We start from the raw sequence: 25,751 nt of genomic DNA, 5'->3' as shown, positions 1-25,751 counted from the left end.
ATTGTATACTTGTATGTGTCAGGCACAATACTGGATCTGGAGTAAACAAAGCAAAAAAAATTCCTATCTTCGTGCATCTTACATTTTGGGGAGAAGAGACAGACAATGAATAAAACAATAAGTAAATTCAGTAGTCTGTGAGGCGGTAAGTGCTCCCCAGGAAAATAAAGCAGGGTAGGGGGATAGAATAGGGTTGAGGGGGAGAGATTCCATATTTTTTGCAACATTTTACTATGAAAACTTTCAAACGTACTGTGAGGTTGCAAGCATTTTATAGTGACCACCCATGTACCCCGTGGCTAGACTCCACCATTAACATTTCACCCTGCTTTGCTTTATCACACATCTGTTTATCTCTCTATCTATCAGTCCTTCTTGTTTTGATGCATTTCTAAGTAAATTACAGACATCAGTGCATGTTTCCCTAAATACTTCAGTATACATATCATTCATTAGAGTTCACTTATTTACTGTTTTTTTTTCTTAGGTAAAATTTATATGCAAAGAAATTCACAAATACTTGGTGTATATTAGCTGGATTTTGACAAATTCGCCTACTTGTCTAACCCAACCCCCAACAAGATATGGAACGTTACCATCATCCCAGAAAATTCTTTCATTCCCATTCCAGTCAATCCTTGCCCCCAGGCCTCAGAAGCAGCTACTGTTTTGATTTTTTCTTTCTTTCTTTTTTTTTTTTTTTTTTACCATAGATTAATGTTGCTTCTTTTGAAACGTCACATAAATGGACTCAGAGTATGGACTGTCTTGTGCAGAGCTATTTTCCCTCACCCCAGTGTTTTGGGGACTTGCTCGTGCTGTGTGTAGGTGGTTTGTTCCGCTGTGTTGCTGGGTGGTCCTCCGTTGTGTCACCAAACCGCAGTTTGTGCACCAGTCCTGATGATGGACGTTCGGGCTGTTTCCACTTTGGGGTTGTTATGAATAAAACCATATGAACATTCTTATTCAGGTCTTTTTGTGGGCTTGCATCCTCATTTCTCCTAGGTAAATACCTAGGAGTGGGATTGCTGGGCCCTGTGGAACGTGTATGTTTGGTTTCATGAGATCTGCCACCCCTTTTTCTCACTAACCGTGTTTGACAGTTGAAGTTGTTCCTCATCGTCACCATTGTATGGTGTGGTCAGCCTTTTCAGTTGTAGCCATTCTGGGGACTGTAGAGTGGAAGAGCTGGTAAAGAATGCTCTGTCTGCAAAGGGGACTTTTGAACAAAGACTTGAAGAAAGTGAGGAAGCGCAAGCCATTCTGAGTTTGACAGAGAGCAAGGAATCTAGTATGACAAGAGCAGAATGGAAGTAAGGGTTGCCTGGGCACAACAAGGAAGGGGAATTTGCACATCCTGTTGGACCTTGTAAGCAGTTTTAAGAACTTTGGCTTTTATTCTGAGTGAGGTGGGAAATAATTGGAATGTTCTAATGGAAGAATGGCATGGTCTGACTTGTATATTAACAGATTACTCTGATTATTGCATGAAGACAGACAGAAATGGAAGCAGGGAAACCAGTCAGAAGGCTGTCGTAATGAGCCAGGCAAGAGTTGGGTGTTTGGATGCAGAACCTGGGAGCCCTTGCTGGAGCACTGTTCCTGAATAGGCCTGGATGTCTGGTTCTTAGGAATGTCATTAGGAAGCAGCAAAGTGGTTCGGCTCAGCCCTTCTGTTGTGGTAGCAGTGGCGTCTAGCCCTCCGTGCATAAACAAGCAGGGGTTCAGTAACTTCTTAAGTGGCTTTTTACAAATTAGTCATCACTTATTTACCCATAAGAAATCTTATACAATACTGTTGCTTTCAATAACCTGTTTTTAATTCAGTAACCCAAAAGGTCTAAATGTGGTCTTAATTGTTGTTATGGCTGACCGTTAAGGCCATTAATTTTCTTAAATAACTATACTTAATGAATAAGTTAATTTAATCTTTGTTTAGGAATTTTCCCAGTATAACCTTGAATAACTCTTTCTGGTTTGGTAATATTTATTAGAACTTACTATAGAGCAGGTAGAAATACCTTTTTCATTCTTTTCATTCAATTTAGTCTTATCCTTATTTTTCTATAATGGTATTTTATAAAATACTGGGTACCTGCAATAAAGGAAAATATAGTTCTAGCTAAGTAGATTACAAAGATAATCTTGTTTAGTCCTCATCCTTAAAAGAATTTAGAGTCCCCCATACTACAAGAGAATACATCTTTTAAAGGAAAAGATATAAAGGTTATTTAGACATAGCATCTAATCTTAAGGAGCTTAACATTTTGGAGATCAGTATGTAGACAAATAAATGATTACAGCACGATTTCTTAAGTAGAGGATGTAGTGCTGTAAAGGCACAGATAGGGAAAGCAGAGGGAAATCTTTTTTTTTTAATAGATCTTTACTGGAGTATAATTACTTCACAGTACTATGTTAGTTTCTGTTGTACAGCAAAGTGAATCAGCCATATGCATACATATATCCCCGTATCCCCTCCCTCTTGAGCCTCCCTCCCACCCTCCCTATCCCACCCCTCTAGGTGGTCACAAAGCACCGAGCTGATCTCCCTGTGCTGTGCGGCTGCTTCCCACCAGCTATTTTACATTTGGTAGTGTATATATGTCCACGCCACTCTTACTTCGCCCCAGCTTCGCCCTCCAACCCCATGTCCTCAAGTCCATTTTCTGTGTCTGTCTCTTTAATCCTGTCTTGCCCCTAGGTTCTTCAGAACCATTTTTTTTTTAGATTTCATATATATGTGTTAGCATAGTGTATTTGTTTTTCTCTTTCTGACTTACTTCACTCTGTATGACAGTCTCTAGGTCCATCCACCTCACTACAAATGACTCAATTTCGTTTCTTTTTATGGCTGAGTAATATTCCATTGTATATATGTGCCACATCTTCTTTATCCATTCATCTGTCGATGGGCATTTAGATTGCTTCCATGTCCTGGCTATTGTAAATAGAGCTGCAATGAACATTGGGGTGCATGAGTCTTTTTTTTTTTTTTTTACAAACCCACAATTTATTGTTATATTGTTGCTTTAAACAGTCACATGCATTTTAAGAAAAGGGAAACAATCCTTTATATTTACCCATAATTTGGTTCTTTGTTCGCTCCTGATAAATCTGTTTCCATCTGCTATTGTTTCCCTTCCATCTGAAGAACTTCCTTTAGCATTTTTTTTAATTAATTAATTTAATTTATTTATTTTTGGCTGCGTTGGGTCTTCATTGCTGCTCACGGGCTTTCTCTAGTTGCGGCGAGCAGGGGCTACTCTTTGTTGCGGTGTGCGGGCTTCTCATTGCGGTGGCTTCTCTTGTGGAGCACGGGCTCTAGGCACACGGGCTTCAGTAGTTGTGGTGTGTGCATGTGTCTTTTTGAATTATGGTTTCCTCAGGGTATATGCCCAGCAGTGGGATTGCTGGATCGTATGGTAGTTCTATTTTTAGTTTTTTAAGGAACCTCCATACTGTTCTCCATAGTGGCTGTATCCGTTTACATTCCCACCGGCAATGCAAGTGGAAATTGCACTGCAATTACATTCCCTCTTCTCCACACCCTCTCCAGCATTTGTTGTTTGTAGATTTTCTGATGATGGCCTTATTGTGGTTTTGATGTGCATTCCTCTAATGATTAATGATGGTGACGGCAGAGGAGGTAAGAGCATACAGGGGAGAAAAGACAGCCTCTTCCATAAGTGGGGCTGGGAAACTGGACCGCTGCCTATAAAAGAATGAAACTAGAGCACTCCCTAACGCCAGACACAAAAATAAACTCCAAATGGAGTAAAGAGCTAAATGTAAGGCCAGACGCTATCAAACTCTTAGAGGAAAACATAGGACAAACACTTTTTGACATAAACCACAGCAAGATCTTTTTTGACCCACCTCCTAGAGAAATGGGAATAAAAACAAAATAAACAAATGGGACCTAATGAAACTTAAAAGGTTTTGCACAGCAAAGGAAACTATAAACAAGACAAAAAGAAAGATCATTTTAAACCAGACTTTGAAGAACAAGTGGGAATTTTCTTGGGGGTGGGGCTGGCGTATGGTCCATCTGTGTGAGCGAAGGCACACAACAGATGTTTAAGACACAGTACTGTCCTTTCAGATGGGTCTTCTCTACTGATACCTCATGTCACTCTTAATCAATAAAAATGATATTTTCTGACTTCTCAAATATGTTATATGCCCTGTTTATAGCCAGTTAACCATTTTGCATTAATTACCAATGCTTTTATCAAAGAGACCATTACCACCTGAAAAGGCAGAAATTTTCTAGGGGTAAGCAAAAATAACAAAGGGGAAAGTAAAAGAAAAAACATTAAGTGCTGGAAAGAAAAGAGAGAAAGATGGGTCAGAAAAAAAAAAGATATATGTATATAAAACAAATAATAAAAATAAGTAGCAGAGTGACTTGCTGGACTTAGGGTCTGAGGAGGAAGCTAAGATTCCTGCTTGGGTTTCTGTCTCTAAAGCCCACGCTCTTCCAGTGCACCAGGTGGGCTGAAGTAACAAAAGTGCATATTTGGAGCCTGCAATTGCAGGGTTCATGGGGGCACGAAAGTGTGCCTCTGAACTTTCCGAAGATCATCGTTCAGTCTTTTCTGATCCTCTTCTTTATTGTTCACATTGCTATGTATAGAAAACATTATCGTTACTTGCAGCACAAGAGGCTTTTAAAGTAATTTGCTTAATGATAAGTTACGATTCATCTGATTCCATTTTATGTAAGGTTGAATATCTTAAAATTCTTTAGATTATTTAATAGTATTTACTTTGTTCCCTGTAAGATCAGATTTATTTGAGAGAGTATGCCTCTGTTATTTTATGAAAAATGGGAATTGATCCTGGTGTTTTGATGATTAACTCTTAAATTTCAACTGAGCCTAGTTATTATAAATATTCTATGATATAAGGAAACTTTACCCTCCCAAGGTGTCAAGCTAGTAAGTGGTCTTCACACACAGCTATTTCCTTTTCTTAAAATAATCTCTTGGGCCTCCCTGGTGGCGCAGTGGTTGAGAGTCCGCCTGCCGATGCAGGGGATACGGGTTCGTGCCCCGGTCTGGGAGGATCCCATATGCCGCGGAGCGGCTGGGCCCGTGAGCCATGGCTGCTGAGCCTGCGCATCCGGAGCCTGTGCTCCGCAACGGGAGAGGCCACAACAGTGAGAGGCCCGCGTACCACAAAAAAAAAAAAAAAAAAAAAAAAATAATCTCTTAACTCCTGTTCTAGCTTAAATGTCACTTGGCACTAGTGAAAGTGATACTGTCCTTGAAATCCCTTTCCTATTTATATTTCCCATCAACGCATTGTTCTTTTCCTTCACAGCACTTATCACACTTTACAGTTTATTTTTAGGGCTGTTTTATTAGTGTCTGTCCTCCCTACTACAGTGTCAGGAGCCCTGCTATTTTATTTACCATTGTGTTCCCAGGAGAGGCACATAGTGGGCAGTCAGTAAATATAGACTAAGTTAATTAATGAGAAGCGTAAGCCCACATGTTCTGCCCTGTATCTCCAGTTGCTGTCCTATACCAGCATTTCCCAAACTGCATTGCAAAAGTTCTCCATGAGCTATTAATGGATACTTTCTGAAAAAGTGATTCTGTCGTCATAGATTTGGAATGACTGAACCCTCCGTCATGAGCAACCACAGTTTACATTGGCGTGTTAAAAGCTTTCATTCCAAAAGTTTAAAAATCCAACGTTCTCTTTTTTTTTAACTGTCAAACTCATTATTGGACTACCTATTGATAATTTGAAATTAAGTATTCCAGTGAACACAGTTTGGGAAGGCTGGCTTATTCAGTGCTGCAAGTAGATGTATTTAGAAGTTTCATTGACAGATATTATCTTCCAGGAACATATGGCATTTTATATAATTGTAATTTAGGATCGGATCATCTTATTTAGTCAAGGCATTCAATAAGTAATTATTGAATTGAACTCATAGCTCATCTTATTCTAATTTATTTCATGTATTACTTGGCTTCACCATTCACAGCTTCCTACTTAAAGCAAAAATTTCATTTTCACTTATAATTTAATGTTACTTTAATATAATTTAATGTTATTTTCTTAGAAATAGATGTATATAGTTTGGGGTTTTAAAAATATGTTCTTTACCTGGAAAGCTGCAAGTGTAATGTTTTACTCTGGAACTAAACTTGACTTAAGTGGGAAGGGTTTTACTGAACTAAATAAATTGTGTCTTTCAGAAATTACCTTTGTTTTAGAAAATCATGTAGTGAGATGTACTCAAATATTTTTTGTCAAAAGGAATTACAAAGAATTTTAGAAAATAAGAGAAATAAAGAAAATTATAGAAGAGTATTTCAAAATTATATCACCAGGAGGTGATCTGTTAACTGTTTGGTGTACATACTTTGAAACTTGACACATATGTGTGCCTGCTTGCATCTGTGTGGTGTGTGTGTGTGTGTGTGTACATACACAGATACCTACGTACATATTCATTTATTCAACAAATATTGAAGCACCATGCTTTGTACTCGGCACTGTTTTCGGGTGGTTATTTATCAGTGAACAAAATAGACAAAAATCCCTGCCCTCACGATGCTTAGATTGGGGTGGGGAGGAAGGAATGACAACAGTAAACAAACCAAGGATATGTGACATGTCAGAGGACTGTAAGAGCTTTGGAAAAATACAGCAGTGAAAAGAATAAAGGAGCATAGAGAGAAGGATTGTTACGTGTTCAGCTACTTTTAGACTTTTTCCTGTATTTGTGTGTGTTCAATTATGTCTTTTGCTTTTAAAAAAGATTAAATACAAATATCCTGAACATACAATTTTCAGATCTGTCTTTTTACTTAATAAATTGATGGGGTTTTCCATTTCATTAAGTATTATTCTGAACCATTTAAAGTCTATGCATGTTCCATTTTCTAGAATATGGTCCGTTTTCTAGACAGCAGCCAGGGTGATCTTTAAAATCCTTCAGCCACTGTTGCTCTTAGTACAAGGACAAATCCGTAACATGCCCCACGTCCCTGCGTGATTGACCCTGACCCCTTTGCGCCCTCACCGCCTGTGCTCCAGCCACACCGGCACCTGTGTGTGGTCTCCTTCCCATCCCCGAGTCTTTGTACATACACAGGGCTACAGTAAATAGGAAGGTTCAAGGTTATAGTTACACACCAGTTGTTGAGGAGTGATTTTTAAGGCTTAGAAGGACATATTTGTTGTATATTGTACACATCTTGGTTCCTTACGTTCCTTATGAGGAAATTTTGTCAAATATTTTATAAAACAAAAAAACACATGGAAGACTTTTTTAAAGCAGTATTTACTATAATACTGATAAAAAGTTTGATTTCACGATTCTAGGAAAATGGATATAAAGATAAGGAAGTCTTTCTACAGAATGCTGTTAACACTAGGAAGAATAGGAATGGTAACAAGCATATGGTAAATCTTCAGCTTCTCTAGGAATGAAAGGTACACATTTGCTACCATGTTTTAGGTAGGTATTGTGTCTCAGCCATTTTATCTTAACCACAATCCCATATGGTAGGTACACACAGTGTACATTTATAGGTGGTAAAACTTGCTGGTATGAATATCTTGTCCCAAGTCCCCAAGTCATGGAGCTAGTAAACCGTGGAGCCAACGTTCAAAGCCAGAGCACTTCTGATTACAAAGCATGTTCTTAACCACCATACTGCAGTGCCTATAAAAAATCTAAAGCCCTTAGTGGTCCCATTTCACACCTAGAAAGTAATTTTCATCGTGGTTCATCTAGAGAAATGAACGAAATAGCCAGGAAATTTCTGAAAAAGAATTGTGAGGAGTGAATTTAGTATCTAGTCAGCACTGGATAATAAAATGTAGTCTGAGGCTGCACTTTTAAAAACACGTTAAATACTAGCGCAGGAGGCATTTGAGGAGAGGAGGGCAAAAGAACGTGGAAATACTCCCAAGTGCAAGTGGAATTCTGAGAAGGGGACATGTTTAGTCATTAAGGGGAATAGGTGATTTTATGACGTTCATATACTCTTTGAGGCGGCTTGCTGTCTCTCCTTATACAAAAAAATAAACCGTCTCTCACATGTTCACCTACACAGAGATGTGCTAATGGATTAAGGACAAAATGCAAATGAAGAACAGTGCGCCTCGCTCCCCCGCTCCCTCCTTGAGTCTGATGTAAGTAGGGGGCATAGGTCACAGAACGTTTCTCTTGCTCTTTGAGGGTATCCGAGTGGAGAAGAATACACCTGTGATTGATTTCTCAGCTGGGGCTCAGAAGCACCCTGTGTCAGAGGGCACAAGGGCCAGTACACATGCCCACAGGCTGTTCGGAGTCACCCCTCCCTCCCCTCACACTGAGTTTCTACCAGCTCCCAGGAGCCACGAGGCAGCCTGAATCAAAGATGAGTTGAGTTATAAAAATGAAAGGTTTTGTTCACACACCCTAGTTTGTGACTGTACGATTTATACCTGTTACTAAGGATGACAAAATCATAGAGCAAAAGGTTAATAAATTTGACTAATAGAACTTTCCTGCGTGGAAAAAGTCCTTTAAACAAAATCAGGAGTCAAACTTCAGGAAAATAGTTGGCAGTTTTATTACATGGGGGCTAATTTCCTTAATATTGAAAAGGAAAATAATCCACATATTTAAACATCAATGAGAAAAAGAAAAGCAGCACTTTTGAAAATGAGCAAACGGCAACACGTAAGGGAAAAAAAACTCATTGTAAAGAAATTAACCTAAAGTAACAAAATGGGTCATTTTAAAATTGAAAAGAGATGTTAAGGAGTTACTGCAAGGAGTGGTAGGAACATGTGCTGTAACTTCATACACCCTTTGAGCGCTTCCATCTCTTGTCCTACAGATGCTTTCACGGGCTCACAAAGGTGTCTCATATATGTAGTAGTACAGGATTGGTTTTTGCAGCGTTCAGGGAGAAGGATAGGCATTTAAGTTGCTTCCAGGGGTTTTTCCCTGTCAATTCGTGTCTGGTTAAATAAGTTATGGTACATCCACATAGTGGAATACAATGCAGCTGTTAAAAAAATGGTAGTGAAAGTATCAGTATGGAAAAATCTCTGAGGTATGTCAAGGGACCAAAGCCCTAGGGATAAAGCTCTGTGGGCTGCGCGGCAGAATCCTAGGTGTGAATTGATATGTACGTATATGTAAAATTAACAGAGGCTACTTATGAAGACTGGAATTTTTTGTTTTCATACTGTTGGAATGTTTTTCATCCTTCAACTTGTATTTTATGTACAGTATTTTAAAAACTAGCTTAAATTTAATGAAATGTTTACCAAAATTCAATGATGATGGGGTGGGTGAGAACAGATATTTCTGTGGCAGCTGGTAAAACTCTTTCTGTGTGGCACCTCAACCAAAGCTTATTTGGAGCACCTGTAACATGCCAAGCATTGTACTAAACATTTAATGCACATTTATCTTACTTAAATCTCCAACCATCCGTGGAAGATTCTATTTTTCTTTTCCTGGAGGAAACAGATTTAGAAGAATGAAGTGTCTTGCCAGGAGTCACAAACTCTGGAGCCTTTGCCTTCAATCCCTATACTTTACTACCGTTCAAAAAGGGCTCTGGAAATTCAGAAGAAAGGTTATTACTCGAGACACAGACCAGGTTTGAATCTGTGTCAGCTTCGTGAATGAAAAATGGAGACAATAATCTGTACCCTTCTTTGGAATGATCATATTAGTTGATTTGTATGACATTTATGAAACACTGTATGAATAAGCAATTAGAATCAATAAAAAAATATTTTTTATACAAAGCCTGCTTTCGTCATACAATACGTTCGAATGTTTTAACCCTCTTTAAAACAGTCTCAAACTTATTTTTTTTTAAATAAATTTATGTATTTATTTATTTTTGGCTGCGGTGAGTCTTCGTTGCTGTGCACAGGCTTTCTCTGGTTGTGGCGAGCGGGGGCTACTCTTGGTTGCGGTGCGCGGGCTTCTCACTGCGGTGGCTTCTCTTGTTGCGGAACATGGGCTCTAGGCACGCGGGCTTCAGTAGTTGTGGCACGTGGGCTCAGTAGTTGTGGCTCGCGGGCTCTAGAGCACAGGCTCAGTAGTCGTGCTGCACGGGCTTAGTTGCTCCGAGGCACGTGGGGTCTTTCCGGACCAGGGCTTGAACCTGTGTCCCCTGCATTGGCGGGCGGATTCTTAACCACTGCGCCACCAGGGAAGTCCCTGTAAAATGCAAACTTTAATAACAGTTTTAGTCAGTTTTTGGAATCTTTTGTATAATTTAACTCTCAATTTCAGTGTAGTACCTTCTCTTAAATTGAGGAAATATAGTGTATCTAACAAGATCTCGTTTCTATTCAAAATGTTTTTACCACAACTGTATTGTTAGCATCCTTGCAAGGCTACTAAAATTCCTCTATTTTAAAAACAAATGAAAACCTCTTCATGAGGCTACATGTTCTGTTTGCTAGTTTTTTAATATGTAACTTACCTCTTTTTCCCTCTTTTTAGGAACACCATCTTCAGCGGGCTATCTCGGCACAGCAGGTGTATGGCGAGAAGAGGGACAACATGGTCATTCCAGTCCCAGAGGCAGAAAGCAACATCGCTTACTATGAGTCCATTTACCCCGGGGAGTTCAGGATGCCAAAGCAGCTCATTCACATACAGCGTAAGTAATTTCTCTTCTGGTAACCGTACTTTGCATTCCCTTCTTCTGTAACTCTCGACAGGTTTTTATCAGTTCGGGGCCATTTTCAGTACCCACTTCACTGACCAGAATCAGCTTGAGAGTTATTAGAGCCCATTTTCACCTTTTATAATTGTGCTTGGGCTCTCTGCCTGACAGAAAAGATAGCATTTTCATCCCAGATTTTTAGCTTCATCTCAACCTGGGACCTTATGCTACTGTAGATGAGTAGGATAAAGAATGTACCTTAGATGTAGAGATCATTTTCTTACTCTTCAGAAATAGTAATGTTAATTGCCTTAAAGAATTTCTTAATAGAAGTCAGAGGTCATCAAATCTTTTCTGTAAGTATTTCAGGCTTTGCGGGTCATTCAGTCTCTGTCACAGCTATTTTACTCTGTGTTCCAATAAAACTGTATTGACTAAAACAGATGGCAACCCAGTATTGGCCTGCGGGCTGTAGTTTGCCAACTCCTTCTGTGTTTCTACTAATATTTTTCTTTTTTTCTTTTTTGGCCGAGCTGCGCGGCTTGTGGGATCTTAGTTCCCTAACCAGGGATTGAGCCCAGACCCTTGGCAGTGAAAGTGCTGAGTCCTTACCACCTGACCACCAGAGAATTCCCCTAATTTTTAAAAATATAGCGTTTTTAATTGGTAACTTGTCTCACTTGGTACTGATAGGCTCTTCATTGGAAATGATCCTTTGATAGCTAATCACATTTGATGATGAACAGCTGAGAGCTTGTAGACTTAGGCAAATATATTGCATTCACTCAGTCCCCAAGTAGTGGACAACTTAAACACATAATTGAAAGGTTACTAAGGTAAAATTGCTACAGCTTTCATTGTGGTCTTGCTGACCTTTATGATCAAGAGGTTTTTCCAGGAGCCTGTCTCAATTTTTTCTCAGGACAATAGAAATCTGTTTTGTTTTTATTGTTCTTTCTACGGACATAGAGAAACTAGCTTTAACCAGTTTCCAACTTATTAACTACTTTTCTGACTCATTTAACCTCTCTCCATATGATCTAGTTCCTGTCCTGGATTCAACTATTTCTTGAATATGAAAACTAAAAGTAGACATAATGCCTGTATTGACTCTTATCAGTTCTGTATTGGCATTTGATATTTTTAACTTGTGATGTTTTTTCATCTTTACCTCTGACTTGTACCTAATCTTACTGACTTACTTTAGGAAAAAAAAGAAATTTTTCCAATTTATTAAAGGCTACTTTGAAGTGAACCAAACAAGCGGCATGTGTTTTCTTGCCCAGTCACATGTTTAATAACATGTCAGATACAGACATTCTAAACAATTTTGACCAATATTGGGACCTAAAAATTAGTTCTCTGGAAAATCATGTCAGTGTGAAAGTTCCAGAGCTGATCCTTCCTCTACGTGTGAACTAGAGCCACATTGCATTCCACAGCCACTGGCTGTGTTATCTCACGAATGCAGGCTTTCAGGTTAAAGCAGCATTGAGCAAGATAAAATTACATTAATCAATTTACATTATCATTACTATCAGAAAAAAAAATTTGAATGCATGTTTTACAAATAGTTGCTTATTGATGACCAAAATTCACAAACCACATTTCATTTGTAGCTCATGGATTAAATTGTGGTCAGAAGAGTCAAAAGGGACTATATTTAAAAAGAAATTGACTTTGCTGACATTGTAATCAAATAATAGTAATAAAATGGGAGCAGAATTGTAAATTATTTGGGAAAAAATTTTTTGCATCAGTACAAATTTGGAAAGATGTATTACATTGGAATGTTAATAAAGACAGCTAAATTAGTGTTAGCTGCCTTTGGATTTCTTTTTTTTTTTTTTTTTTTTTTTTTTTTTTTTTTTTTTTTGTTGCTGTACGTGGGCCTCTCACTGTTGTGGCGTCTCCTGTTGCGGAGCACAGGCTCCGGACGCGCAGGCTCAGCGGCCATGGCTCACGGGCCCAGCCGCTCCGCGGCATGTGGGATCCTCCCAGACCGGGGCACGAACGCACGTCCCCTGCATCGGCAGGCGGACTCCCAACCACTGCGCCACCAAGGAAGCCCTGGATTTCTTTTAACATTTTGTCTTGGATGATTATAGATTCACAGAACAAGTGAAGCCTCGTATAATCACCACCACAATTAACATACTCAATTGTACCATCACCACAAGACTCCATCTTGTTGCTCCTTTAAATGCACCCCTAGCCCCTGGCAACCGCTAATCTCTTCTCCGTCTCTGTAATTATGTTTGTTGATGAAGATAACATAGATGGAATCATGCAGTATATATCCTTTTGAGATTGACTTTTTCCTCTTAGCGTAGCCTCCTTGATGTTCATCCAAGCTGTTGCATGTATCAGTAGTCCTTTCCTCTTGCTGAGCAGTCTTCCGTGATCCATGTGCACTGCACGTTTCACTGCTTACCCACTGAAAGACATTTGGGTAGTTTCCAGATTTTAACTATTGATATTTCAAATAAAGCTGCTACGAGTGTTCATGTACAGATTTTTGAGTGAACATAAATTTTTACTTCTCTGGCTTAAATAACCTTAAGAGTAGTTGCTGGGTCATCCATTTTTAGTTTGACAAGAACGTCTACACTGTATCCCAGAGTAGCGGTACTGTTTTACATTATCAGCAGCAGTGTATGTGTGATCCAGTTTCTCCTGTATCCTTGCCAGCATTTGAGGTTATCACTTTTTAATTTTAGCCATTCTCATAGGTGTGCAGTGCTATCTCATTGTACTTTAAATTTGTGTTTCTCTAAATGGCTAATATGTTAAACATCTTCTCATGTGTTTGCCATCTCTATATCCTATTTGGTGAAATCATTGCACAGGTCTTTTGCCCATTTTCTAATTAGATTGTTTATTTTAATGTTGAGTTTTGAGGATTTTGTTTTGTTTATATATTCTAGACACACGCCTTTGTCATATGTGATCTGGAAATATTTTCTCCCAGTATATAATTTGTCTTTTCATTCTCTTAACAGTTTTTCACAGAGCAGAAGTTTTTAATTTTGATGAGATCCATTTACCAATTTTCCTCTTACAGTTCATGATTTTGGTATCAACTCTAAGAATACTCTTTGTTTTGCCTGGGGTCCAAAGATTTTCTCCTATGACCTGTTGTAGAAGTTTCACAGTTTTACATTTTACATTTTTAAAAATTTATTTATTTTAATTTATTTATCTTTGGCTGCGTTGGGTCTTCGTTTAGTTGCAGCGAGTGGGGGCTACTCTTCTTTGTCTAGTTGCAGTGAGCGGGGGCTACTCTTCGTTGCGGTGCGCAGGCTTCTCACTGCGGTGGCTTCTCTTGTTGCGGAGCACGGGCTCTAGGCGCGTGGGCTTCAGTAGTTGTGGCACGTGGGCTCAGTAGTTGTGGCTTGCGGGCTCTAGAGCGCAGACTCAGTAGTTGTGGTGCATGGGCTCTAGAGCACAGGCTCAGTAGTTGTGGCGCACGGGCTTAGTTGCTCCTCGGCATGTGGGATCTTCCCGGACCAGGGCCCGAACCTGTGTCCCCTGCATTGGCAGGCGGATTCTTAACCACTGCGCCACCAGGGAAGTCCCTACCTTTTACGTTTAAGTGTGTGATCAATTTTGAGTGTGAGGTTTAGGTCACGGTGTTCCCCCTGCCCTCATTCTGGGTATCTAATTGTTCCAGCACCATTTATTGAAAAAGTGATCCCTCCTCCACTGATTGCTTTTGCTTCTTGTCCAGAAATTAATTATGCATGTTGATGTGTCTCTATTTCTGGCTTCTGTATTCTATTCCACTGATTTCTGTGTTTATCCCAAGACAGTACCACTGTCCTGATTACTGCAGCTCTATGATAATCCTTAACATCAGGAAGAGTACTTCCTCCTTTATTTTTCTCCTTCAAGATTGTTTTGGGTATTCTAGGGCTTTTCCCTGTAAATATTACAATAAGTTTGTATCTGCAAAGAAGCCTGCTGAGGTTTTGATAGAAATTTCATTTAACCCTATAGATCATTGTAGGGAGAACTGACATCTTTTCTGTGTTGAGTCTTCCAGTCCATGACCACCGTATGACCCTCCAAGTATTTAGGTCTTCTTTGATTTCTTTTATAAAGTTGACACTTTATAATTTTCATCATAGAGAGCCATGGTTTCTTAGTACTTTTTTTTTTTTAGATTTATACCTGTTTTATTTGGAACAATTGAAAATGGTATTGCACTTTTGATTTTGGTTTCCACTTTTCCATTGTATGCAGAAATGCAACTTAATTGTATGTTGAGCTTATGTCCTGTGGCCTTAACTGAAATTACATATTAGTTGTAGGAGATGTTTGCAGATTCTTTGGGATTTTCTGAATGGAAAATCATGTGGTAGTCTGCAAATAGAAATGGTTTTGTTTTTCCTTTCCAACCTGTATGTCCTTAATTGCTCTTTCTTGCCTTAGTATAGTGGTTAGAACTTGAATATGATTTTAAAATAAGAATGGTGAGAGCAGACATCCTTGCCTTGTTCCTGATCTTAGAGGGAAAGAATTTAGTCTTTCACCATTAAGTATTATGTCACCTGTAGGGTGTTTTTTTTTTTTTTTGTAGTTGCTTTTATGAGATTGAGGAAGTTCCCCTGTATTCCTAGGGTACTGGGAGTTTGTACCATGACTGTTGAATTTGTCAAATGCTTTTTGTGCATCAGTTGATAAGGCCATGTGACTTTTTTTTCCTTCTTTAGCCTTTGATATGATAGGTTGCATTGGTTGGTTTTCAAATATTGAACCAGCCTTGCATACCTGGAATAAACCCACTTGGCTGTGGTGTATTATTTTTTTCATACACTGTTGTGTGGGCTTTTATTGAGGAGTTTTGCATCTAAATTCATGAAAGATATTGGCTGGTAGTCTTTTGTGTGTGTGTGTGTGCTCTGCCTTGTCAGGTTTTGGTATCAGGGTAACACTGGCCTCATAAAACAAGTTGGGAAGTGTTCCCTCTTATTTTCTGGAAGAAATTATGTAAAATTGATGTTAATTCTTTCAAAATTGGTATTGGCTTTTAGTATACTACAATACACAAGAAAAGGCTAGTTATACTGTAAATTTCTGCAAAGTTAAAAGTGAATCTTGAATGACAGATGGTCTAACAAGTTGCTTATGAAGGGTACATTGCCTTGAATTATGTATGTAGACCGGTTCATTTCAATTCTCATAATTTCTATTTTGTAAAACTCTTAAACTAATTTACACAAACTGCTCCTTGGAGTTTTTAAGATGGTGATTAGTATTGCCTAAAAAAGTAATGATAGGGCTTCCCTGGTGGCGCAGTGGTTGAGAGTCCACCTGCCGATGCAGGGGATGCGGGTTCGTGCCCCAAACCGGGAAGATCCCACATGCCGCGGAGCGGCTGGGCCCGTGAGCCATGGCCGCTGAGCCTGCGCGTCCGGAGCCTGTGCTCCGCAACGGGAGAGGCCACAACAGTGAGAGGCCCGCGTACCGCAAAAAAAAAAAAAAAAAGGTAATGACAAACATGTTTGAGAATTATTGCCTGTTATATTCTCCTTCCATCCCCAGAGTTACAATGCATATTATTTACAGGCTCTGGGAACCTTGCAGTTAAAAAAGAAAGTTTCTTTTAACACAGCATTTTCAAAATATATTCATTACATGTTATCTGTTAACATTTCATTGAACATTTATTTGGAAAATCTCAACGTTTTTCTTGTCTTTTAACAGGCTTAGGAAAGAGAGCCTAATCTTTTCCTATCAGAGCTGTAAAGGAAGAAACCTGTTCTTATCGTTCCAAACTGTGGTTACTTTCTAAACTGTTTCAGAGTGCTGTTCAACATCTCCTGCTCCAAAGGGTCTTAATATTGTTTCTGTTTTGATTGGTGATCTGGAAGCCTTCTATATTGTACAGCTAGGACTTCTCCTTTCCTATTCATACCGGCCGAAAGGACAAAAACAGTTCTGACCAGAACAGGCAGCAACAATTCTCTCTCCCCCTTCCCCTCGCGCTTGGGTCTCAAGGTTCTCTCCTGTTAATCCTCAAAGGAAATCTTTTTTTATCAGGCAGTCTTGGTGTATATTTGAATATGTATATATGTGTGTGTATAGGTACAGATCTGTGCATTTCCAGTTCTGTCCACTGGTAGAGCCAAGAAGCAAAAAATATTCAGTAGCAATAAACACACCTAGCACCTATTCCCTGATCTGTTCCCCGCTAAACAGGGCCAAGAATACGCAGAGAAATGGCTGATCCCAGGGCTGGGGCAGGGTAGGTACAAGATAAACCTGGAACATCTTGTTATGCCAGAAATTAAGAACTCACAAAAATGGCAGAGGCATATTCCACTGGCTAATTTGGGGACATTTTAAACAGTGGAATAATTGGGTACAAGAACGACTTATAAACATGGAAAAAGTAGGAATTCATGAGTCCATACTGGTAATAAGCCGTGCTAAATGGGGGCTTATTACTATTACCAGAAGTGTAGTCTCGTGGTTTTACAGTACAGAGTGTCAGGAGCTGAACGGTGCTATGCGAAGAGAGTGCTGGAGAATCATCTTCGCACTAAACGCGACCGAGATTGAGCCACAAAGAATCGCCAGTGTGTGCTCGCTGTAAGCGGAAATTCTCATGAGGGGCAGGACATTTCCGTGGCTTTAAACTCTCCCCACGACCTGCTCATTAGTTACGGCGGCAGGCGGGGGCGGCAGTTATACGGTGGGGTAATGGGGCAATATGTTGACTGGTGGCCACAGTTATCACCACTTATGAGAAACAGATGAACACCATGTGCCTCTAGGTGTGAGACCCTGGGAAGGACTAAGAATAAAGTCGAGTGGTGTGGCAGCTAAGAGAGTATAACCTAATCACAGCGGGGAAAATCCCACAGACACAGAATGAGCAACCTGCTAGTAGTGGGGATGGTAATACTCCTGAAACAGACATCATCAGTGTCCTGAAAGACAGCGAAAGGCTGTGGAAATGTTCCAAAGTAAAGGAGGCTAAAGAGACGCCAGTAAAAACAATACCTGATCCCAAAGTGGTCGTGTACTGTAGTGGGAAATGTTATGAATTATTGGATCAGCTGGCAAAAGTGGAATATAAAGTTGATGACTGTACTGTGATCATGTGGAAACACACTCTGAAGTATTTAGCAGGAAAGAGCCATTATGAAGGTAATTTACCCTCTGGTGGCTCAAAAAAATAGTGTGTGTGGGGTGTATATGTGTGCGGCAGTGTGTGTGTATACACATGGAGGGGGAGAGGACACACATGCAAGTGATAAAGCAAATGGAGCACAATTTTAACAGCAGGTGAATCTGGGTAAAGGATATGCAGGTGTCCCTTGTGCTGTTTTTATTTGGAGGCTTTTATAAGTTTGGATTTATTTATAAATAAAAAGATTTTAAAAAAATAGATCCTTGTAGAGCCTCCTTTTGTTTATTACCTCTCAGAACAGATGTATCCTTTCTTTATGCCCTGAATCTGAAAGATTACATTTTCTCCTTCCCTTTCCCCATTATTCTTCTGGTTTTACTTTCTCACAGATAATATCTATAGCATCAACTAACCATGCAGATATAGCAGAACTTTATCTACAAAGGACTTCACGTGTAGGATTTCAAATCTTTCAGATCTGGGATTCTCTGTTTACTCTCCCCAAGTACATTCTAGAAGTGACTCTGTAGTTTATAAATATAAAGAAGTTGAAGAATTTCATGATCTAGCTAGCCAGTGATTGCTTTTGTCTTCTTAGGTCCAAGCAAGGGTGTCAAATACCCCACAGGGTCTTTGCAAGTAGCTGTTACCAGTCACGGGGAGCTAGTGCTTGAGCAGAAGCCTATGTGCCCTCCCTGCTGTGGGAGCTTCTCCTCAGCCCTGAATAGTATGCCTTCTTTTCCATCAGGAGTTATATTCTGTTCCCAGTCTACATTTTGTGCCATTTTGTGGACCCAAATACCCTTTCACTATTTGCTTCCTGTAATTTAAAAATGCTGCTTGGAGTTATGGACATACCTACCTGTGCACACTTAGTCTGAGCCGTAATATGGCATTTGTTACACAGACATTTATATGCATTTCACCTTTACTACTGGACTCTAAGCACAGTAGTTTGTACCACTTTGTATCTCCTTTAAAATAATCTAATCAATTTACGTGTACTGTTGTGTTCTTTTTATTAGGTTTATTTTCTATAGAATTTCTCCTCCATCTTTATAGAATACTGTATTTTGTTTAGCCATACACATATCTGGGTTTATCTCTAGCAGAATGTTTTAAACAGTCAGCTTCTGCAGTATGGCTCCCATTGTTTAACAATTATTGGCTAACTAGGGCTCACTGTAATTGGTAGAACTCAATTAGAAGAGGCAGCTCATTTGCCTGTTTCTCTTTAGACCTTGTTTTCTGCACTCAGTAACATGGCCCAGGAAATTTGAAGATATTCCTGTTTCTAGAACCGTGATACATATGTTACATCTTTATCAGCTGCAGCTGAGCTGTCAGTTGGACATTTGGCTGAAGCCAAATTACACTTCAATCATTGGCTGTGGTTTTTTGGTCAAATGAAATCTTAAAGTGAGTTTTTACATGTTAGCTTTTCTCTAGGGTTTTAATATTTTATATCTGAACAAGATTTGGTTCTCCTCATATTTGAAGGTCTTAGATGTATTTGCATTAACTAAAGAAAAGCTTCTGGCAGAGGCAAGAGCAGCCTCCCAGGCACTTGGTAACTTCAGTGGTGAAGACATGGAGCTCCCTAGGGCGGGAATCTTCCTTTCCCATCTCCATTCTGTTCCTTAATTTGTTGGGTGTGACTTGTCATTGATGATATAAGGTATGCCAGAAGTATGTCAAGTGTATTTGGATAATGCATAAGTAAGGTGATACTAGGCAGGCTTGTTTAGTTTTTATGAATAATTAAGCTTTGTAAATGTGATTTGCTCTAAAGAAAAATAAATTTTATAGTGGAGGGTGCCAAAGCAGTGTATAAACGAGACCCTAAACACATGTAAAATACATGTGGAGGCAGAACATTGATAGTTGGTCCCTATCAGTTCGGCTTTCTGGATTATCTGGATCACCACTCTTTAATAGAACTTTCAATGATGATGGAAATGTTTTTATAATCTGTAGCATCTGGTAACAGCAGTAACCGCTAGCCACATGTAATACTTAGCACTTGAAATGTGGCTACTGAATTTTGCATTAAGTTAATTTAAATCTAATTGGTCACACGTGGCTAGTGGTTACTCCACAGATGTGGATTTTTTTGGTTAGGGACAAACAACAAGTGTGTTTAATCCAACAGTTTTTTTTTGTTTTTTTTTTTGCGGTACGCGGGCCTCTCACTGTTGTGGCCTCTCCCGTTGCGGAGCACAGGCTCTGGACGCGCAGGCTCAGCGGCCATGGCTCACAGGCCCAGCCGCTCCGCAGCATGTGGGATCCTCCCGGACCGGGGCACGAATCCGTGTCCCCTGCATCGGCAGGCGGACTCTCAACCACTGAGCCACCAGGGAAGCCCATTAATCCAACAGTTTTAAACCACTTGGGAATCTCCAAAATCTCTGTTTACATAGCAACAGCAAACAGAATTAGATGGTGGAAAATCATTGAAGGGCCGATGGTGCAGGAAACATGGGTGCAGAGAGGGTAACGTATACAGATTTTTATGAAGGATCTGAATACTTATTTATTTTAATTAGGAATGTTACAGAAGTGTGATACAAGTCAAAATGAAAATGAAGCATAGCGTTATAGTTCCACAAATATTCGTTGGGTTCCTATGGGCCAGATACTATGTCAGTCTTGAAGCAGGGATGGCACATGTGGGGCAGGCAGATTCCCCCCGCCTTGTTCCTGTCACAGATGTCACCACGCTGACTGCAGATGTTTTCAGTGTTTTTTCCCACTTGAATAGAGTCAAAATCCAAATGCTTTTCAGTAGAGTACTGCGTGCAGAGTTGGTGTACAAGATGAACATGTTTACTGCCTCTGCCTCTGATAAGACACAGTGCTTCCCCTCTGGGAGATCAAGCACATTCGAATGCTTAACAAATAAGACTGTAAAGTAAGAAGGGGAGTGATCTAGAACAGGCTTTTTAAAAAAATAAATTTATTTATTTATTTATTTTTGGCTGCGTCGGGTCTTCGTTGCTGTGCGCAGGCTTTCTCTAGTTGCGGCGAGCGGGGCTACTCTCCGTTGCAGTGCACGGGCTTCTCATTGCAGCGGCTTCTCTTGCTGCGGAGCACGGGGTCTAGGCGCGTGGGCTTCAGTAGTTGTGGCATGTGGGCTCAATAGTTGTGGCTCACGGGCTCTAGAGCGCGGGCTCAGTAGTTGTGGCGCACAGGCTTAGCTGCTCCGCGGCACGTGGGATCTTCCGGGACCAGGGCTCGAACCCATGTCCCCTGCAATGGCAGGCGGATTCTTAACCGCTGCGCCACCAGCGAAGTCCCTTCTTTCTTAAACTTTAAGTGTGAGAAGCTTAGATTGTGAGTCTGAAAACAAAATCTTTCAAAAATCTTTCCTATTTCTTTAGAGATTTTCCAGACATCTGTGAGAGGTTTAGTCCGTGTATTCACACAATAAACGATTGCTTATGGTTTCTTCTGTCAGCTTTTAGTTTGGATGCTGAGCAGCCCGATTATGATTTGGATTCTGAAGATGAAGTATTTGTGAATAAACTGAAGAAGAAAATGGACATCTGCCCACTGCAATTTGAGGAGATGATTGACCGTCTAGAAAAAGGCAGTGGTCAGCAGGTACAGCTTCATTTATATTAACTGTGTGTATATGTCTATATAAATCTCTCTTCCATATGGAAACAGTGTAATGCTGGGGAGAGGGTAAGCAAGCAGGCTCTGGAGAAGCATGAGTTCATGTCTTATCTCTGCCCATTACCGGCCTGTGTAATATTTAGTATGTTTAAATTTCTCTGTGCCTCTCTTTCCCCATCTGTAAAATAGATGGATAAACATTGCAGGATTGTTGCAAAAATTAAATAATTTATATAAAGCATCTAGCTCATGGTCTGACATGTACAGGGTGCTCAGCATGTCTGTTGTTAATGCTGTTATTTTGATTATTGTCATTTAAATTTAGAGGTACTTTTGAGCCTTTTATTTGTATTATGTGAAAATGACATAGTGATTTTACATTTAGCCAGTCAGTCTGCAGGAAGCCAAACTACTGCTAAAAGAAGACGATGAATTAATTAGAGAAGTTTATGAATACTGGATTAAAAAGAGAAAAAACTGTCGAGGGCCATCTCTTATCCCATCAGTAAAACAAGAGAAGCGAGATGGTTCCAGCACAAATGATCCTTATGTGGCTTTTAGAAGACGTACTGAAAAAATGCAGACTCGAAAAGTAAGAGAACCTGGGGAAATTCTTTTGTAATTTTTTTGATGTAAGAAAATTTATTTATAATTATGAGTATCTCAGTATCTAAAGGCTGTGTTTTAATTTGTGTTTAGACAGACTTCCTATATATTGTAATGAAAAATATTAATTTAAAATGTCAGCCTTAAAATTCATTAGAGTTATTAATGATATATTTTAATGTTAATCCATTAAAAACCATATTCAAAATTGATTTCCTGGTAATCCGTGTTCCCTTTCAGTGTCTTTAAATTGTAATCTCACCCTTCCAATATATATATTCTTCTGTATCTCTAGCTATACTCAGAATGCCAGTAGTCAGAAATGCTTATTGACATTAAACAAAGCAAATTCATATTTGCAGAATCGCAAAAATGATGAAGCCTCTTATGAAAAAATGCTTAAGCTGCGTCGAGATCTAAGTCGGGCTGTTACTATTCTAGAGATGATAAAAAGAAGAGAAAAGAGTAAAAGGGAGCTATTGCACTTAACACTGGAAATTATGGAAAAGAGGTAAGGTATATTTTAGTAGCATTAGCAGCGTGGTACCATTAGAATTTTGTGTAGAGTTAATTTATGTCCTAAGCAATTATCTGTAACTCCAGAAATATATTCTTTTAATAATAGAGACTACTGAAATGTGTGCTGTGGTATGCTTTGTATAATTTTACATACGTTCCTCTATTTTCACTTTTAAAGTGACTGGGTTCAGTAAAATTAAGTTATTAAGTTATGCCAGGTATTGACACTTTGGAATCATATTCTTTTGCCCTTACTTGATTTGTGTGCAGGGCTGTGAGGGAGAGAACATTTGTCACTTCTGAAGTTTTTATTTTATTTACTAGATGGTACTGAATTTTTTCTTAACACTTAACTGAGCTTTTTAACAGGGAAGTATAAAAGGGGGAGAGGGTAAGGCCTGTAATCTTAACACTCAGGCAGTCCTGTAGCAGGGAGCACAGTGAAAACGTCAAGCCTCACTCCCCTATTTCGTAGTCCCTATTCCCAAAGAAAACCACTAATCAGTTTATTGTGATTCATTTCAGAAAAGTTGGTTTTATAGCACAGGCAACTCAAATGAGCAGAAAGTTCCTCCACACCATTTTAGGCATGAATTTCAACATCTCCACCAAATCTTTCACCAAAAGTGCTATGTTAAAATTTAAGCCTTTGTTTCCTTTCCCACAGTTATCTATTAATGGTGCCAAGGTAAAGCTATAAGCCAAAAAGCAAAAGAAAGAAACAACAGGAATTATGTCATCTTTAGTTTTAATAAGCATTCAGCAAATAGTTTACCTGTAATGTTACCTTAGGTCTACTCAGGATTTATAGTTATAGCTCAGTTAGTTATTAGTCGTCACGAGGATGAGTACTTCCTGAACTAACTTTTTCAACTTCCTTTCTTTGCCATTTCAGGTATAGTCTGGGTGACTACAGTGGCGAGATCGTGTCTGAGGTCATGGCGCAGAGACAGCCCATGAAACCTGCTTACTCCATCCCCGTTGTCCCCCTCACCAGCAGCGGCCAGTTCAAACACCAGGAAGCCATGGATGTCAAGGAGTTTAAAGCTAATAAGGTGATAAAATTTTCTGTGGGCGGTAGTAGCTGATAATGTTGAGTGGTATTTTATTATTATTATTTTTTTTTTGGTACGCGGGCCTCTCACTGTTGCGGCCTCTCCCGTTGCGGAGCACACGCTCCGGACGCGCAGGCTCAGCGGCCATGGCTCACGGGCCCAGCTGCTCCGCGGCATGTGGGATCCTCCCAGACCGGGGCACGAACCCGTGTCCCCTGCATCGGCAGGCGGACTCTCAACCACTGCGCCACCAGGGAAGCCCTTGAGTGGTATTTTATCACCAGATTCAGAGTGAAAAAGAAAAATGTATATAAACCCTATCGTGAAAGCCAGCTTTTGATTTAAGACTGGCCTGTAGATAGAGCAGTAGAACTTGTAAAGAGAGATACCTTATAGTTTAATAATTAACTTTTCTTTAAAAACCGTAATGCCCTAAACTGCATAAAACTTGGTATAAATATTTATGTCAGCCGTGATACCTGCCATGATCTTTTTCTTCCTAACAAATATCATTTCTGCCTCTGGTCTTTCTTGCCTGTTGCCTGTGCCCTCCCCGGCCACACATACTTCTAACATGCACTGCGTTCATTGCTTTGTCACTCTTGCCTCTGTGTGTTATTCCCGTGTTGTTTCCCTATATAATGATTTCATATCTTTATCCTCTAAAACTGCTCGCAATTCTCTTTCATTGTTTAGCTAGCAAGTCCTTACTCTTTATTTTTTTAATATCTCAGCATTATGGATTTATTTTTCACTATGTTAACAGTTATCTGAAGTTTGCTTTGTGTATATGTTTCATTATTACTTTCCCAATATTGATGCGTTAATTCCTTAGAATAAAGACTAGACATCCCATTTAAAAAATTCTCTCCTAGAATTTTCATAGAAAATTAAGAAACAGATACAGGAGCCAGCAGTAAATACTAATTGTTGTTCAAGGATTTCAGCAGCTGGAGAACTTCTGTTCTCTTCTTTTACTTGATTATGATTATGTTTAGGTTGTAGAAACATATTCCTGTTTTCACAGAGACCAACCTCTAAGACTTTACAACAGAAGATGACAAAATGTTAAGGGTCTTGTATCTCTTATGTGGGAATGCCTTCATTTTAGCAGTAAACTTATTTTTAAAACTCCCCCCAAACTTTCAGTTTGTTGAACATGGTTTCTAACGTGTAATTCATGGCTGTATTGCAGCAAGATAAGGCCGATCTTATCCGACCTAAACGTAAATATGAAAAGAAGCCCAAAGTCTTACCGTCTGCTGCTGCCGCTCCTCAACAGGCCGGCCCCGCCGTGCTGCCGGCCTTCAACGCTAAAGACCTGAACCAGTATGATTTTCCCAGCTCGGATGAAGAGCCTCTCTCCCAGGTGAGTGGAAGGATTTCTGATTTCTCATGAACACAGATGAGGAATGTGGGAAGGCACATGTTCTCACTCACTTCCTTTTATTTAAAGGTTCTGTCTGGCTCTTCGGAAGCTGAGGAAGAGAATGACCCCGATGGTCCTTTTGCTTTCCGTAGGAAGGCAGGCTGTCAGTACTATGCTGTAAGTTTCGGGTTCTCTTTTTAAGTAACAAACTGTTTACCTGGAGCTGACAAAAAAAAATAATTCAGATTTTTCTTTTTAAGCCTCACTTAGACCAAACTGGCAACTGGCCTTGGACTAGTCCTAGCGACGGAGGATTAGGGGATGTGCGATACCGCTACTGCTTGACCACCCTGACCGTGCCCCAGAGGTGTATCGGATTTGCGCGAAGACGGGTTGGGCGCGGTGGAAGGTAAGGCGTTTCCGTGTTCCTAGCAGAGGGATGTTTTAGATGGTGGGCGATGGGATCTAAAGCTTAAAGTGAGGTGATCCTTCTAAAGAGCTCGTTTTGTTCCTGTCTGCTATTCTTAACTGATTTTTTTGACTGAGATACTGCACTACGTTGTTACCTGTTTCTTATACAACCGTAGCTTTTAATGCCTAACTAATGGTTCCCTAATGGATCTGCTTTTCTTCCCAAGATCGAAAGCCTCCGAGATAGATGAAGGCAAGTGTAAATCAGGATTACAAAAAATCGTTTTAGGAGTTCTGGGAGATATTGAGAAAAAGGATTAAGGAAGCTAAGAAGTGTCATATAACTGGTACACTGAGTTAACTCGTCAGTGGAA

The 25,751-nt window shown here is 39.7% G+C and overlaps 1 protein-coding gene across 4 annotated transcripts in view; it reads left to right on the top strand.

Moving 5' to 3' along the window:
- EPC1 (enhancer of polycomb homolog 1) overlaps window positions 1-25,751 on the top strand; it is a 66,973-nt gene that overhangs the window by 27,467 nt on the left and 13,755 nt on the right. For all 4 annotated transcript variants that reach the window (XM_079700184.1, XM_079700183.1, XM_079700182.1 and 1 more), the window contains exons 2-9: window positions 10,493-10,652; window positions 21,257-21,402; window positions 21,803-22,009; window positions 22,386-22,534; window positions 23,438-23,597; window positions 24,793-24,966; window positions 25,054-25,143; window positions 25,227-25,375. In XM_079700184.1, the coding sequence (XP_079556310.1) occupies window positions 10,493-10,652; window positions 21,257-21,402; window positions 21,803-22,009; window positions 22,386-22,534; window positions 23,438-23,597; window positions 24,793-24,966; window positions 25,054-25,143; window positions 25,227-25,375 (1,235 nt within the window). The remainder of the gene's footprint in view (window positions 1-10,492; window positions 10,653-21,256; window positions 21,403-21,802; window positions 22,010-22,385; window positions 22,535-23,437; window positions 23,598-24,792; window positions 24,967-25,053; window positions 25,144-25,226; window positions 25,376-25,751) is intronic.

Source organism: Hyperoodon ampullatus (assembly GCF_949752795.1).
Source record: "Hyperoodon ampullatus genome assembly, chromosome: 3".
In the NCBI taxonomy this organism is placed as follows: Eukaryota; Metazoa; Chordata; class Mammalia; order Artiodactyla; family Ziphiidae; genus Hyperoodon; species Hyperoodon ampullatus.
This window is presented reverse-complemented; position numbering and strand designations above follow the sequence as displayed.